Source organism: Lynx canadensis, chromosome A2 (assembly GCF_007474595.2).
Source record: "Lynx canadensis isolate LIC74 chromosome A2, mLynCan4.pri.v2, whole genome shotgun sequence".
Classification (NCBI taxonomy): Eukaryota; Metazoa; Chordata; class Mammalia; order Carnivora; family Felidae; genus Lynx; species Lynx canadensis.
The window spans coordinates 51,185,989-51,203,446 of NC_044304.2; the positions used below are offsets into that span (position 1 = coordinate 51,185,989).

The following is a 17,458-nucleotide window of genomic DNA, read 5'->3' on the forward strand; positions in this document are numbered from 1 at the left end:
TTGCCTGCCCTTTCTGTCTCTGAACTTAGTTCCTACCTCTGAGTGTCCATCCTATTATCCAAGGGCCTATCAGCCATGGATTCAGGAAAGTAGGGGGCAGCTCTACTGGATAGAGGAAAATTCCTGCCTCTTCCAGAAAGAGTTCTCTCCATTGCTGTCTCCTGGGTGTGTCAGGTGAAAAGAAGACTTGTGTGCCAGGATCAGGGACACAAGGGCCTTATGTGTGTCAGAGGTCCCAGGAACAGAGAGGCTACAGGTGTGTGCTGGGGCTATATCCTGAGAGGCTTTGGGGCATTTAGGGTAGAACCTCAAGTGAATAACAGGTCCTGGAACGGTGGGGCCAAGGGTGAGTACTAGGGTCACAGGTGAATTTAGAACAAAGCCTCAGGTAAGTGACAGGTCCCAGGACAGTATAGGGTACAGGTGTATACTGGGCCTAAGGCAAATGACAGGCCTTAGAGCATTGGAGGCTGTGGCATATGTCAGGTTATGTGCCTTGCGTGTCAGATAGTGACAGGCCCCTTTCTGTCTTCAGGAGACAAGCAGCCCAAGAAACAGGAGAAAAAGCCAGCGACAGTGTCCCCAGAGTTTGTGGATGAGGCTTTGTGTGCCTGTGAGGAGCACCTTAGCAACCTGGCTCACATGGACATCGACAAGGGCCTGGAGGCACCACTGTACCTCAGCCCTGAGGGCTGGTCCCTCTTCCTCCAGCGCTACTACCAAGTGGTCCAGTGAGTACCTCTGCCGCAGGGCTGCGGGGTCTGGGCAGGTTCCCCCTGGCCCTCAGGGGGCTTCTGTGTTCTGAGCTGAAGCTCAGAGATAGACTCTCTCCTCCCCAGGCCTCCCACTTTTGTTTGCCCTGCCTCTACTGTTCAAGAACCCTCGGGGGCTCCCACTGCCTTCATGACAGGTCCCAAATCATTCTTCCTGAATCTTGGTTGACGTGCCATAATTACTGAGATCATGGCCTGTGCTGTCAGATAGTCCTGACTTTTAGCACCTTCCAAGCTCTTTTGGCCTTGGCAAAGGTCATCTCTCTGAGCTTTACTTTTCACATGCAAAATAATGTCTGCCTCCAAGGTAGGATTAGACAGGATAATTTGTGTTATGCACTCAGTGTAACTCCCAGGATTCTTTCACAAAATGAGAGTCTGTCAAGTCATTTGGGATTTATCCTGGAGGCCAGTGTTTCCCAAAGGATGCTCCATAGGATGCTTAGCTCTGTGGGACCTAAATCGATTTGATGAAAGAAAGGCTTTTGTGGTCAGTTGCATTTGGAAAACATCAGGTTGAACAAAGTTAATGAATTTAGGCTTCCTTGATGCAAGACTTTTCAGAACCTGTGGGTGATGTCAACCTCCAAGAGACAGACTGTGCATTATATCCTGTACTTTTGTGACCCCAGCCCCCACCCTACCCCAAGCATCCTGAGGGGTTGTGTTCTCAGAACACACTTTGGGAAAAAGTTCTTAATCAGAGGAAGGGAGTTGAGTTGAGACAGGAATTCGATTCAGCAGAGGTGTGCAGGAGAGAGGAAGGGAGAAGCGCCCCCAAGGCAGGAGGGCACCCAGCATTTATTGAGCGCTTCCTGTGTGCCCAGCATTGTGCCAGTCTCCAAAAATGAAGTGTAGTCCCTGCCCTCAGTGGGTGTACAGCTCAGGTGGGGAGGCTTGCAGCAAGTCAGGTGGGAGTGCTAAGGGCCTCAGCTGGGGTGGTTTTAATAGAAAGGAATGGGCAGACTTACTGATTTTGATAGGGGCGACTAAAGAATTAATAAATGAACTTACAATGAATGACATACTGAGCAAACCTTCATTATTGATAAATAATTCATTTGTATCTGTTTTAAATGTTAGAAATTAGGGGGCGCCTGGGTGGCGCAGTCAGTTAAGCGTCCGACTTCAGCCAGGTCACGATCTCACGGTCTGTGAGTTCGAGCCCCGCGTCAGGCTCTGGGCTGACGGCTCAGAGCCTGGAGCCTGTTTCCGATTCTGTGTCTCCCTCTCTCTCTGCCCCTCCCCCGTTCATGCTCTGTCTCTCTCTGTCCCAAAAATAAATAAACGTTGAAAAAAAAAATTAAAAAAAAAAAATGTTAGAAATTAAAAACTAGGTGACCCTATACTACCTTAACTACCAGAGAAGTATCAGAAAAAGCCCCTCCTTCTTAAACTAAGAATTCTCAAGACTAAGAACATTAGAACATGAGTCCTTTGTATTTCTAGATGTGAGGTAAGTTCTAAAGAGCCTTAGGCACTTCTCAAAAGTTGGGATTATGTAAAATATTACATCATATAAGGGTGCCTGGCTGGCTCAGTTGGTGGAGCATGCAACTCCTGATCTCAGAGTCATGAGTTCAAGTCCCATGATAGGCATAGAGCCTACCTTAAAAAAAAAAAAAAAAAAAAAGGTTTTGGGGTACATGGCTGCCTCAGTCAAATATAAATGCTGTTAAGTGGTTCACTCACTGAAGTTATGGATAGTTAGCATTCATTAATTTATGCAGTACTTATGGCTATGTTTTCAACTGCTTTTTTTTTTTTTAAGTTTATTTATTTTGAGTGAGAGAGAGAGAGAGAGAGCACAAGTAGGGGAGGAGCAGAGAGAGAGAGAGAGAGAGGAAAAGGGAGAGAATCCCAAGCAGGCTCCGCACTGCCAGTGCAGAGCCTGATGTGGGACTCAAACTCAGAAACTGTGAGATCATGACCTGAGCTGAAACCATGAGCTGGTTGCTTAACCAACTGAGCCACCCAGGAGCCCCTGTTTTCAACTTTTTAAAAACACATACATGGCTCACCAGCCAGGCTTTTATCAAGGTTGACTTCCCACAAAAACACCAGTTGCTTTTTTGTTGTTTGTTGTTAAATATAAAAATGGTATTGTTATGTCTAATGTACTTTTTCAAATGACACATGCCCTTGCCACCATCATATGACACTTCCCTGGGCCAAATCACAGGTTTATTAAGCAGATTCCCTATGCCATGGCCCACAGAAAAGTTTCCAGCAAACCCTCTGGAAATAGAAGATTTAGGACTTGAGTGTGAATTTTCCTAAGAGGCCATGCCTAGCCCCCACCATTTGGCTGTCTCTGCTTCTGGTGCTTCCCCATTGGGTGCTGCTGCCTCATTGTTAAAAGAGGTATAAGTTCTTCAAGGCTGCAGACATTCATAAGGCTAAGATGTAAAAAGGCATTAGCATCTAGTGGAAGCTTCCTTCCTATTCAGTCAGAAGAAAAGGAATGGGAGAGTGTGGATGAGGCTGCCATCTAGGGTATTTCATGACTTGGTTTAGTTCAGTACATTTGTGTCTTGTAGAGAACAGAGTCTGTCTTTGTCCATGAACTCTTATCTGCACAGCCCAGTTGCTGAGGCAGGCAACCATTCATCCACTCAACAGACTTGGGGAGTACCTAAAAGGTGTACTGCTGGGGGATGGGAATACAGCAGAATAGTGACTGTAAAAAATGTTCCTGCTCTCATGGAGCTTGGATTCCAGGGGAGGGAGACAGACACAATAACCAAATAAGCGTAGGTGATGAGACGAGAAACAAGCCAAGATGTGTGATACAGATGTGCTTAGGAAGAATTAGACCAGGAAGGGACCCACCTATCAACTGGTGTTAGGTCCAGGTTTGGAGGAATATGAACCCCAAAAAGCATCTGTGGGTGGAGGGATCATACAGGACAGCATTTGCATCCTGACTCAGCCACTTAACTCAATATGAGGCCTTGGGCAAGTCTCTGAACTCTCCCAGCTTCAGTTTACACAGTAATACTTCCCTGGCAGGGCCATAGAGAAGATTAGTGATAATATATGTGAAACCCCTGGCACCATGCCTGGCACATAGCAGTGCCTCATCATCAGATGCTGGTGTGATTAAATTCAGCTGAAGGCAGTTCTATTGTAACAGAAGGTAGGTGGCAGAAGGTGGAATGTTGGAGTAGGAGGGCGTGTAATAAGTGGAATATCCCCCTTCTTTCATATTCTAGCATTCTCAGATGGCACCCTAGGCCAGTTAGAATTTGGGGGGCAGCTTGAGGGTGGGATGGAGGTTTGGAGGAGACCTATCTGGCTCTGTCGGGGGAGGGTATGACCTAGGCTGGTTGGACCATGGCCAGGGGGCTTGTGTTTCCTCTTGCCTTGTCCACCAGGCTGCCCCCAGACCCAGCCCTGCCCAAGTCCCATCATCTCCCCACAGCGAGGGGGCAGAGCTCAGGCACCTCGACACTCAGATCCAGCGCTGTGAGGACATCCTGCAGCAGCTGCGGGCCGTGGTGCCGCAGATAGACATGGAAGGAGATCGCAACGTCTGGATCGTGAAGCCGGGAGCCAAGTCCCGAGGACGAGGTGGGAGTCAGCCCCTGCTTCCTGCAACAGCACCCTACAGCTTGCGTCTCTAACTAGAGGCTAGGGAGGTTAGTAGTGCAGGCTGTGTTGGACCCAAACTGCCTGGGTTTGAATCCCAGCTTTGCTACTAATAGCCTGTGTGATCTTGAGTAAGTTACATCACCTCTCTGAACCTCGGTTACTTCATCTGTAAGGTATTGTGGCTAAATTTCAGCATGGTGCCTGGCACAGAGTAATCGCCCCACAAACGATGGCTGCTGTGATGACGATGTCATCTTCTCTCCTGCCCTCAGAGTTGGGTTAATGCTTTAGGTGTGTCTGGTGATACTCATGTGCAGTGGTCTGTCATCTATGGGCTCTCTGATTTGACCAGTGCATCCTTGTGAAGTATAGCACAGTGGTTAAAGTATGGATGCTGAGAGCCAGACTACATCAGGTCAAACCCAAGCTCTGCCTCCTACTGTCTGTAAGACTTGGGGCAGGAGAGTCAACCTCTGTTCTACCTCATTTCATCATTCGGTAAATGGAGCCAATATTACCTACTCCAGAGGATAAGTGAATATAATATGTGCTTTTACATAGTAACTGCTGTATATGTGCTATTATTTTTTATCCTGTCTGCTCAGCCCAACATGAATGGAATTATAATAGGGGAGCCAACAAGTTGGGGTGATGCATTAGCCCAGCCTTAAAAAACTGGTTAAGGACTCATGAGATGTGGAAAACAGACTTTTTGCACCAGATCCTCCAGATACTGAGTTTGTTCATGTCCAGGTGAAGCTGTTAAAGTCCAGACACTGAGTGACATCCCCATGTCACTTCAAAACCAGCATCTTGGTCTTTTCTTTTCCTACCTTGAAAATACTTGTGTTGTTTTTTTCTAATTATAAAAATATGTATTTATTATTAAAAAAAGATTAGACAATACAGAAATATAGAAAAAAGAAAGCAAAAGCCACTCTTGATTTCACTGAGATAACTACTATTAACCTTTTGGTGTGTTTCTTTCTATACTTCCTTCCCTGCATTTGGGGAGGGAGAGAGTGAGGGAGGGTGCGTGTGTGTGCGCGTGTGTGTGTTGTTTTATTAAAATAATTTTTTTTAACATTTATTTATTTATTGAGAGACAGAGACAGAGCATGAGTAGGAGAGGGGCAGAGAGAGAGGGAGTCACAGATTCTGAAGCAGGCTCCAGGCTCTGAGCTATCGGCACAAAGCCCGATGTGGGGCTTGAACTCGTGAGCCAGGAGATCATGACCTGAGCTAAAGTTGGATGGTCAACTGACTGGGCCATCCAGGCTCCCCTGTTTTAAACACCATATTATTCTGTAGCCTTCTTTTCTCATTTATTATATCTTTCCATGTCAGTTAGTATAACTCATCTCTTTTTTGCATCTTTCTTTTTCTTAATAAGTTTTGGACTTCATTTTAGTACATCTAGATCTGCTTTTTCTTTTTTTCTTGTTTTTAGCTTACTGTTATGTACACATTCAGGATACACAAAACTAGAGAGAATAACACAGTGAATCCCCATGTACCTAGCACCAAATTTCAAAGTTGTATCTCCATTTTTTAGAAAAGCTTAACTGAAATGCACATGTGATATTCCAATGAAAAGGTGTGAGCATACAACTCGACAAATTGTCACAAAGTGAACACACTTGTGGAAAGTACCCAGATTATGAAATAAAATACCTGTACCCTAGAGGGTCCCTCCTGGACCCCTCTTAGTCTCTATGTCCACAAAATGGTAACCCCTATTCTGATTTATAATACTATAGATTAGTGTTGCCTAGTTTTAGATGTTACATAAAAGTACAGTATGTACTCTCTTATCTCATTCTGTTTCACAGTTGCATACTTCACTCTTGTTTAGATGCACTGTCATGGATTTACCTAATCCATTTCTGATGGATATTTAGATGGCTGCCAGTTTTTTTCCTATTTATTGTTGATTGACTGCTGTTACAAGCAACACTATGATAAACATCCTGTGCAAATATCTTTTGGGCTTAGGATAAATTCTTAAAAATGAAATTGCTGGGTCAATGGACATGAATAGCCTTAATTTTTGGTTATACAAGGCGTTGTATTCTTGGGAATCTTGGTGATCATTCTGGCCATTTGAGAAAGGATCTGGTTTGGGAACTAGACACAAGTTATTCTGTGCCATTGGCAGGTGATCAGTCTGCTTTGGGTGCCAAACAATGAAGGAATGAGATTGACTTGTGAGTATGTATGTTTGCAATGTGATTCTGATATGTATCAGCATTGAAATGATGCCTTTTAAGTATAAGATACTTAATGTCACTTGCATAAAAGAGATAAAATTAAGATAAGGCAATTATTTTCTACCTAAGAGAATGGCCAAAATAATCAGTAGTGTTGGGTAGGATGTGGGAAAATACATAATCTCATATACTTTGCTGGGAGTGCAGACTGGTAGAACATCTTTGGTAATATAAAAATGAAAAAATGTACATACCCTTGGAGCCAGCATATCTACAGCTAGAAATTTATTCTACAGGTAACTAATAATAGTGATAGGAGTTAACATTTACTGAATGCTCACCATGGGCCAAGAACTATTCTGAATCCTTAACATGTTTAGTTAGATGTATAGAATCTTATCAAACTGAGGCACGTAAAATCTTCCATAACTTGGAAGGATATCCATTGGACCTGGAAGCAACAGTTGGCTGCCTCTGGGAAAGAAGTATTTTTAATTGTGTACCCTTTGTACTGCCTGCTTTTATGTTTTATATTCTGTTAATTATTGGGAAAAAACTAATCAAAGTCATATGTGCATATGGTATTTTAAAAAGCCCAATATGGGGGCGCCTGGGTGGCGCAGTCGGTTAAGCGTCCGACTTCAGCCAGGTCACGATCTCGCGGTCCGTGAGTTCGAGCCCCGCGTCGGGCTCTGGGCTGATGGCTCAGAGCCTGGAGCCTGTTTCCGATTCTGTGTCTCCCTCTCTCTCTGCCCCTCCCCCGTTCATGCTCTGTCTCTCTCTGTCGCAAAAATAAATAAACGTTGAAAAAAAAAAATTAAAAAAAAAAAAAGCCCAATATGGTTTGAATTTTTATGCGTGCATATATTACTTTTCAATTAAACATAAGTGATTAATTAAAACAATTTTTTAATTAAAAATATTTTTTAATGTTTATTTTTTTGGAAGAGACAGAGAGACAGAGCGTGAGTCAGGGAGGGGCAGAGAGAAAGGGAGACACAGACTTTGAAGCAGGCTCTAGGCTCTGAGCTGTCAGTACAGAGCCCCATGTGGGGCTCGAACTCACGGATTGTGAGATCATGAACTGAGTTGAAGCTGGACACTTAACTGACTGAGCCACCCAGGTGTTCCCCCCCTCCCCGCCCAATTTTTTTAATCTTTAGCAGATTCTCAGCTTTGCCAAAGAGAACAGGGTTCTGGAGAAGCACTTTTACGTACTTGGCCCTATCAGTTCCATGGTCCCCTGGCCCTTCTAGCCCAAGCCTGACCTGATCCCTGACCACCCTGTTTCCCCCATAGGCATCATGTGTATGGACCACTTGGAGGAGATGCTGAAGCTGGTAGACGGCAACCCCATGATGATGAAGGACGGCAAGTGGGTGGTACAGAAGTATATTGAGCGTCCCCTGCTCATCTTTGGCACCAAGTTTGACCTGAGACAGTGGTTCCTGGTGACTGACTGGAACCCACTTACCGTGTGGTTCTACCGTGACAGCTACATTCGCTTCTCCACACAGCCCTTCTCCTTGAAGAACCTGGACAAGTGAGCCCCATCCCTTGTTTCCTGTGAGCTCCCTGTCTAGCTGGGGAGCTGACAAGCAACAGGTGGTTCCCCAGTACAATGCTGGGCTCCACACACAGACTGCACACAGGCAGGTCCCCTATCCATCCAACAGATACCTACCAAGTGTGTTTTAGCATTTGAGATACAGCAGTGAACAAAACAAGAGCCCAGCTCTGAAGAGTTCACATTCCCGCACATAAGCTGGATATGTATGAAATGTGTCTGCCCATGTCCTACCCAACGCTATTGATTATTTTTGCCACTCTAAGTAGAAAATGGTTGTCTTAATTTTATCGTTTTTAGAACAAGTAATGTTAAGTATCTTATGCTTATAAGGCATCATTTTAATGCTGTTACTCATAGATAAGCAATGAATGTAATAAGTAGAATTATCTAATAGGTAATAAAATGATACATGTTATTAAAAAAAGACTGTAGAGCAGGGTCAGGGGGTTCAGGAGAAATGCGAGAGCAGAGAGTCAAGTTGCAGTATTAACTTGGGGGCTGAGAGAAAGTCTTGTTGAGTCCTGGGTTCAGATTCCATCTCTGCAGCTTCTAGGCTGTGTGACTTTGGTCAAGTGAAACCTCTTTATGCTTCTTTTCTCACATCTGAAGAATGGAGGCAGTATTATGAAACTCATAGCTGTCGGTTACTGAATGCTGCCTATGTGACAGGTGCTAAGTGTTTCATGTATATTATCTCAGTCATTCATGAAAACCCAGTGAAGTGGGTACTGTTACTACCCCATTTGACAGATGTGAAGGAGCACTTGGGTGAAAAGATCTCACAACTAGTCGGTGGTGAAGGTGGGACTTGAGCAGTTTGACTACAGGGCCCATACTTCTAACCCACCTTACCTTCCAGGAGCTGGAAGGGTTAACTGGGACTAATGTACATAATACTGTGGCCCCATAGGTAGTGCCCTCAAAGGGATAAGACTGGTTCTGGCCCTAGAAGATTGTGGTGGCACCCAGATCTTTGTCCTTCTTGTCTACCCTAGCTGAACCCTATCTCAAGGTGAACAGTCCAGGGTGGCCCAGGGCTGGTTCCAGGGTTTGCCTGCCCTCCCCGCATTTGGGTGGGAGAGGCACAGGGAGCCAGACCTCAGCTTTCTGCTTTCTGCCCCAGCTCAGTGCACCTGTGCAACAACTCCATCCAGAAGCACCTGGAGAATTCATGCCATCGACACCCGCTGCTGCCCTCAGACAACATGTGGTCAAGCCAGAAGTTCCAGGCCCACCTGCAGGAGATGGGGGCCCCAAACGCTTGGTCCACCATCATCGTGCCTGGCATGAAGGCTGCTGTGATCCATGCCCTACAGACCTCCCAGGACACTGTGCAGTGCCGGAAGGCCAGCTTCGAGCTTTACGGTGCTGACTTTGTGTTTGGTGAGGACTTCCAGCCCTGGCTCATTGAGATCAATGCCAGCCCCACCATGGCCCCCTCCACGGCTGTCACCGCCCGGCTCTGTGCAGGTGTGCAAGCTGACACCCTGCGTGTGGTTATTGACCGGCGGCTAGACCGCAACTGCGACACGGGAGCCTTCGAGCTCATCTACAAGCAGGTGAGGCTGCTGGGCCTAGGCAAGACCCCAGGGAGTCTGTCCCCTCTTCCACGCATCCCTGTAGTGAAGCACAGGGCACTGTAGTCAGACAGTCCCAGTTCAAGTTCTGGTCCTGCCATAGTGACTCAGTACAGCCACTTTTCCTTGAGCCTCCATTTTCTCATCTGTAAAATCAAGATGCTGTTACCATCTTTCTCATAGGGTTTGGGAGGGTGAAAATGAGTTAATATGTGTGAATCATCCTTATGATCCAGTAATTGCACTAGTGGGTATTTACCCAAAGAATACAAAATCACTAATTTGAAGGGATAAATGCACCGTATGTTTATTGCAGCATTATTTACAATGGCCAAATTATGGAAGTAGCCTAAGTGTCTATTGATAGATGAATGGATAAAAAAAATGTGGTATATACAGTGGAATATTATTCAGCCATAAAAATGAAATCTTGTCATTGGCAACAACATGGATAGATCGATCTAGAGAGCATAATGCTAAGTGAAATAACCCAAGAAGAGAAAGACAGATACCATATAATTTCACTCATGTGGAATTTAAGAAACAAAACAAATAAAGAAAGGGGGTGGGGGGGAAGACAAACCTAAAACCAGACTCTTAACTATAGAGAACAAACTGATGGTTACCAGGGGTGGGGGGGAGGGGTGGGATGAGTGAAATAGGTGAAGAGGATTAAGAATACACTTATCTTTTTTTTTTTTTAATGTTTATTTATTTTTGAGAGAGACAGAGACAGAGTGTGATTGGCTTAGGGGCAGAGAGAGGGAGAGACACAGAATCCGAAGCAGGCTCCAGGCTCTGAGCTGTCAGCACAGAGCCGGACGCGGGGCTCGAACTCACGAACTGCGAGATCATGACCTGAGCCAAAGTCAGATGCCCAACTGACTGAGCCACCCAGGCGCCCCTAAGAATACACTCATCTTGACGAGCATTGAGTAATATGTGGAATTGCTGAATTGCTATATTGTATACCTGAAACTAATATAACACTGTGTTAACTACACTGGAATTAAAACAAAAATAATTAATTGTAATACAACAACAAAAATATACATGTGGATCATGTTTCTAGAGATGCATATAGCAAAATGTTAAAAGCAAAACCTCATGGCTTCAAATCTTTGCTCAATAACTATGAGCTGTGTGACTTGGAACAATTCCCTAACCCCTAGGGTTCTCCGTTTCCCCGTCTGTAAAGCAGGACTGAACATAATCCCTACCTCATAAGGTTGTGATAATTAAATGAGGACATAGGTAAAGCCCTTCAGAACAGCACTTGAACATCATAAATGCTACATGTTTTAGCTATTATTACTACCTAATAAGGTCCTCAGGTGTCTCATGATAGACGGCATCACTTATAATGCCTGGACATACAGTAAGAGTCAGTTAGTGGAAGCTGCTGCTGTTATTATTGTTGTTATTATTTTATTCCTTGTATAATAATTTTACTCACCTTGTTCCAGAAAGAGATTTGAGTTCACTTATAGGAATAGAATACAGTTTTTAAAAATCAGTCAGAAAACCAATTTCAAGGGTTGCTGAACTCTGCAATTTCTCATGGTAGTTAAATTCAATATCCTAATTCTAAGTATCGTTCTGATTAGGATTCGGCTTCTATTGGGGCACCTGGGTGGCTCAGTTGGTTAAACGTCTGACCCTTGATTTGGGCTCAGGTCATGAACTGGCTGTTGAAGAATCGAGCTCTGCATCAGGCTCCGCACTGAGTGCTGAGTGTAGAACCTGCTTGGGATTCTCTTTCTCCCTCTCTTTCTGCCTGTTTCCCACTCATACTGCCTCTCCCAAATAAATAAACATTAAAAAAAAAAAAGGATTTGGCTTCTATCAGAGTTTGGCCACAGGTAGAGAACATGCTGATTACATGACCCAGGTGTCCTGGTCTTTGTCACAGTTACTGATCATAAATTAATATTGGCATATTGTTTCAAAAAACAAATATAAGGGCAGGAAAATAAGACAAAACCAAAGGGGAAGGGAACATTCTAGCACAATGGTTCCCAAATGCTGGTTCACAGGCCAAAATCACCTGGCAAGCTTTCCAAATGTACAGGAGTCAGGAAGCCCCACCCCCAGAGACTGTTCTGAAACGTCTGGCTTAGGGACTACACATCTGCATTTTTCAGATGTCCTAGTTGTCCCGAAAATCTTTCATAGCTTTTTTTGTTTTTGTTTTTAATTTTTATTTATAAAAAAAATTTTTTTAAGTTTATTTATTTTGAGAGAGAGAGCACGCACATACACATGTCGGGGAGGGGCAGGGAGAGAGAGAGAGAGTCTCCATGCCCCACATTGAGCCCGATGTGGGGCTCCATCTCATGACCAACCGACCAACCATGAAATCATGACCTGAGCCAAAATCAAGAGTCAGTTGCTCAACTGACGGAGCTGCCCAGGAGCCCCTGTTTTTGTTATTTTAAACCAACATGTGATGAGGATTCACTGTTTGCATTGGTTGTGTTTGTCTTACTTTGTCCTCCTTTTTTCCTTTTATAGATTCCCTCACTCAAAAAGGAGAGGCAGAGTAGGAAGTACACAGGAAGCATTGGTCCATAGCCACTCTGAAATCTAGCCTTGCACATATTTCCAGTTTTGCTATTTGGACCATCATTACTTCCTAGGAATTCTCTGTGGCTGTTGCTTTCATCCATTGGGATCTCAGTTCAGTCCTAAATCATCCTTTCCCATGAACAACCTCAATAGTTCTTAGTCTGTTACCTGCTCATAGAAGTGTGGGAGTATAGAAGCCTCTTTGATTTCATATTGTGTTTGTCCCATTCAGTCCAAGTGCATATATTTTAAAACTTTGTGGGTTTCTTATGTATGAAGTTATAATCTATTCTATTATACAAAAGCCATATCCACAATTCTTAGATAGCTCTTCTCTCTGTGAGGCTACTGTAGGACAACAGCCCTCACAATTATAGAAGCCCTACTGTTAACAGAGAGTGCCTACAGCCCTGTTTAACTCAAAATGTGTTAAAGACTTAAACATAAGACATAAAGGTATGCCCTTGGGATGCTTAAAAGATCTGTAGCTGCTTTAAAGGACTTAGATCTGTCTGAAGTTTTTTTTATTACGTACATGTAATTGACATGCAATATTACATTCAAATATACAACATAATGAATGATTTGATATTTGTATATATTGTGAAATGATCACCACAAAAAGTCTAGTTAATATCCTTTACCACACATAGTGATGGTTTTATTTTCTTCTGATGAAAACTTAGGAGGTGTACTCTCTTAGCAACTTTCCAGTATGCGATATAGTATTATTAACTATACATCCATGGCTTACTTATTTTATAACTGGACATTTGTAACTTTTGACCCCCTTCATCCATTTTGCTCACTGCCTGTGGCAACTACTAATCTGTTCTCTGTCTCTATGAATTCAGGGGTTTTGTTTCTCTCTCTCTTTTTTTTTTTTTATTTTAGATCCCACATATAATTTACATCATGAGATATTTGTCTTTCTCTCTGATTTAATTCACTTAGCATAATTTCTGCCCTCAAAGCCCATCCATGTTGTACAAATGGCAAGATTTCCTTCTTTTTATAGCTGAAGAATATTCCATGATAGTAGTCATATTTTCTTTATTCATTCATCCATTGATGGACACTTAGGTTGTTTCTATGTCTTGGATATTGTAAATAATGCTGCAGTGAACATGAAGGTGCCGATACTTTTTCAAGTTAGTAATGTTTTTGTTTGCGTCAGATAAATACACAGAAGTGGAATTGCTGGATCATATCACAGTTCTATTTTTAATTTTTTTGAGGAACCTCAATACTGTTTTAATTCTTATTTATAAAAAAATTTTTTTTAAGTTTATTTATTTTGACAGTGGCTGCACCAATTTATATTCCCACTAACAGCATACAAGTGTTCCCTTTTCTCCACATCCTCACCAATACTTATTTCTTATCTTTTTGATAATAGCCATTCTAACAGGTGTGAGGTGATATCCCAGTATGGTTTTGATTTGGATTTCCCTGCTGATTATGACTTGGAACACCTTTTCACGTATCTGTTGGCCATCTCTTTGTCATCTTTGGGAAAAATGTCTGTTCAGATCCTCTGCCCATTTTTAAATAAGACTATTTGTCTTTGCCATTGAGTTGTATGAGTTCTTTGTATATTTTGGATACTAGCCCCTTATCAGACATATGATTTGCAAATATTTTCTCCCATTGGGTAGGTTGCCTTTTCCCTTTGTTGATAGTTTCCTTTGCTGTTCAGAAGCTTTTTAGTTAGATGTAGTCCCACGTGTTTATTTTTGCTTTTGTTGCCTTTGCTTTTGATGTCAAATCCAAAAAATCATTGCCAAGACCCATGTCAAGGAGCTTACTGCCTATGGTTTCTTCTAGGAATTTTATAGTTTCAGGTCTTAAATTCACTTTAATCCATTTTGAGTTGGTTTGTTTGTGTGTTACAAGGTAGTGGTCCAGGTTCATCCTTTTGCATGTGGCTGTCCAGTTTTCCCAACACCATTTATCGAAGAGACTGCCCTTTCCCCATTGAATATTTTTATGCCTTCTTTGTCATAAATTAATTCACCATTTATGTGTGATTATTTCTGGGCAGCTCTGTATTCTGTTCAATTGACCTATGTGTCTTTTTTTAATGCCAGTACCATACTGTTTGATTACTATTGCTTTGTAATATAGTTTGTAGTCCATAAGTGTGATGCTTCCAGCTTTTGTTCTTCTTTCTCAAGATTGTTTTGGGGGCACCTGGCTGGCTCAGTTGGTAGAGTGTGTGACTCCTGATCTTGGAGTTGTAAGTTTAAGCCCCACACTGGGTGTAGAGATTACTTAAAAATAAAAATCTTAAAAAAAAAAAAAAACACACACAAAAAACATTGTTTTAGCTATGCAGAGTCTTTTGTGGTTCCATGTAAGTTTTAGGATTTTTTCTTTTTGTGAAAAATTCCTTTGGCATTTTGACAGAGATTGCATTAAGTCTGTGGATTGCTTTGAGTAGTATGGATATTTTAATAATGTTAATTCAGGGGCGCCTGGGTGGCGCAGTCGGTTAAGCGTCCGACTTCAGCCAGGTCACGATCTCGCGGTCCGTGAGTTCGAGCCCCGCGTCAGGCTCTGGACTGATGGCTCGGAGCCTGGAGCCTGTTTCAGATTCTGTGTCTCCCTCTCTCTCTGCCCCTCCCCCGTTCATGCTCTGTCTCTCTCTGTCCCAAAAATAAATAAACGTTGAAAAAAAAAAATTTTAATAATGTTAATTCTTCCAATTCATCAGCACAGAATGTCTTTCAATTTATTTGTGTCTTCAGGTTTTTTCATCAGTATCTTAGCTTTTAGTGTACAGGCCTTTCATTTCCTTGGTTAAATTTATTACAGGCTTTTGTTCTTTTTGGTATTCTTTAATCTCTTTTAATCTAGAGCAGCAGCACTGTTTTCTCCCACCCCCAATAGTTTGTTGGGATCTTTTGAAGGGACCAGGTTGGTTGTTTTGTAGAACTGTCCCACATTCTGGATTTGTCTGATTGTTTCTTTGTGATGCTATTTAGCTTGTTCTTCTGTTATCTCAGTGTCCTACAAACTAGAAGTTGGGCCAAACAGCTTGGTAAGGTTCAGGTTAGACATTTTTGGCAAGAACACTTGAGACGTGATGCTGGGTACCTCATATAGTATCACAAAGCACACACTGTTGGTGTGTCTCGTGATTAGTGATGCTAAGTCTGACCATGGGGTTAAGGTGGTAGCTACCACATCTCTCCATTGTATGTTGCATCCTCCCCTTTGCAATGATCGGTTACTTTGTAAAGTGATACTTAGGTGCACATGACACATTTTCCTGTCATCCTTTTCACTGACTTATTTTGATACCCAGTTTTGATTAATGGGGCTTTGTAGGAACTCTGATATTTGTATTTTTTACAAGCTGCAAGTGATTCTGATAGATTCTAATCAGGATCTTTTGTTGACAGAGAAAACGCCTCACACTAGCTCAAGGTTAAAAACGGGTCATTAGCAAGACACAGGGAGGCTGTCCTGGAGCCCAGCTGCAGGATGTATGGCTGGCTTAATCAGAACTGAACATTGTACAGAGGCTCCTCTTCTGGAACTCTTTCTCTGCCTCCTTCTGCAAATTTGCTACTTCATTCTCTCAATAGAATGCCTTCATTAATGCTCTCAGTTTCTCCTTCCCCATAATAGGTTCATGTAAGGCTATAGGCAGGCTCCAAGCCTCTTAGCTACCTGGGTGACATAACTCAAATTCTGTCTGCAGAGAATCTGGCTTAACTCAGGAAGCTGTCCATCAGCAGTGGCTTATGGAGCAGAACCCTACACATTCCAGCAGGGGTTGGGAGAGCTTAGGAGGGCAAAGGGTAGGGGGTCCTAATAGAGGCATGACTAAGACTCCCTGACTCCACAGGGTTACTAATCCCAGGGGTTCTGTGACTTTCTAGGTACTGATTCAGGCTTCTCGAGCCAGACCCTTTAGAGAACAGAGATGGGCTCCCTGTTTCTCAACCCAGAAATTAATTCCATCCATCTCTGTCCTGATTCCTTCTGGGCCTAGGATTCCAGCACCACTGTCTGAACAGGCCTCATCTCCTCTTCTTTCCCACAGCCTGCCGTGGAGGTACCCCAGTATGTGGGTATCCGACTCCTAGTAGAGGGCTCCACCATCAAGAAGCCCCTGGCAATGTGTCACCGGCAGATGGGGGTCCGCCCAGCACTCCCTCACCTGCTGACCCAGCGAGCCTCTGGGGAAGGCAAGGATTTGGGGACTGTTACTCACAGGTCAGCTCCTAGGAAGGTTGCTGGGGCCAGGAGCCTGGGGCACACTGAGAAGCCAGACTCCACTGCCACCACCTCGGCCCCCGGAAAGGGGAAGAAAGGCAAGGCGAAATGTGCCTCGGCCCTGGTCTACCCCAATCTCCGGAAGTGGGAACCCCCCAGCACCAGGATGGGCTGCATTTTCACCATGACCTTTGCTAGTGGGGACAGGCAACCCCACCCCTTGAACAGATTGCCATTGAGTCTGAAGAACCCCCAAGCCCTGGGTAAGACCATTCCCCCAAAACACCCCAAGGTCCCAAGGCAATTTCTTCCTGCTCTCCAAGCCCCTCCTAACCACCTAGATTTGCAACCCCGCCGTAGCCCCACCAAAAAGACACCAGTAGCAAGTAAAAGCCATCACTTACAAAGTATTTTCTAAAAATGTGTGACCAAATGAGTATCATTCCCTCCAAAATAGTCACCCTGCAAGGTAGTGGTACTTATTCACAGATTTCAGGACTCAGTCCCAGGTCCATCTCTCTTCAGAGCCCAAGCTTTTCCTGCAGCGGTATTCTGCCATTGCCTCCACGCAAAGTTGCCCCTGGGGGAAAGGAGCTAATAGTTGTTCAGCACTTAACAACTTACACTGTGCCGCTACCCAACCAGCTCCTTTAGTCCTTACAACCTAGCGAGGTAGGTGCTATTATCCCCATTTTCCAGCCGAGGTATCAGGAAGTTTAAGGAAGCTGCCTGAGGTTGCACATCTCAGAAGGGGCAGAGCTGGGATGCAGACCCAGGTCTGTTGGGCTCTAAACCCTGTGTTCTTCCCATGGCCTCTGGAGGAGGAACTGGGAGGGCTCCATTTGCCATCTCACACCCCAACCCTCCTCTTCCCCCACTCTCCACCCTCCACGCACACCTTGAGGGGCTGCTGATCAGCCTTGGGGCTTCCCCAGGCCC

The 17,458-nt window shown here is 43.9% G+C and overlaps 1 protein-coding gene across 9 annotated transcripts in view; it reads left to right on the top strand.

Moving 5' to 3' along the window:
- The window catches only part of TTLL3 (tubulin tyrosine ligase like 3), a 28,944-nt gene that overhangs the window by 8,795 nt on the left and 2,691 nt on the right, over nt 1–17,458 (top strand). For all 9 annotated transcript variants that reach the window (XM_030307341.2, XM_030307345.2, XM_030307349.2 and 6 more), the window contains exons 8-12: nt 536–731; nt 4,198–4,346; nt 7,877–8,120; nt 9,271–9,706; nt 16,347–16,782. In XM_030307341.2, coding sequence (XP_030163201.1) covers nt 536–731; nt 4,198–4,346; nt 7,877–8,120; nt 9,271–9,706; nt 16,347–16,782 — 1,461 coding nt within the window. The remainder of the gene's footprint in view (nt 1–535; nt 732–4,197; nt 4,347–7,876; nt 8,121–9,270; nt 9,707–16,346; nt 16,783–17,458) is intronic.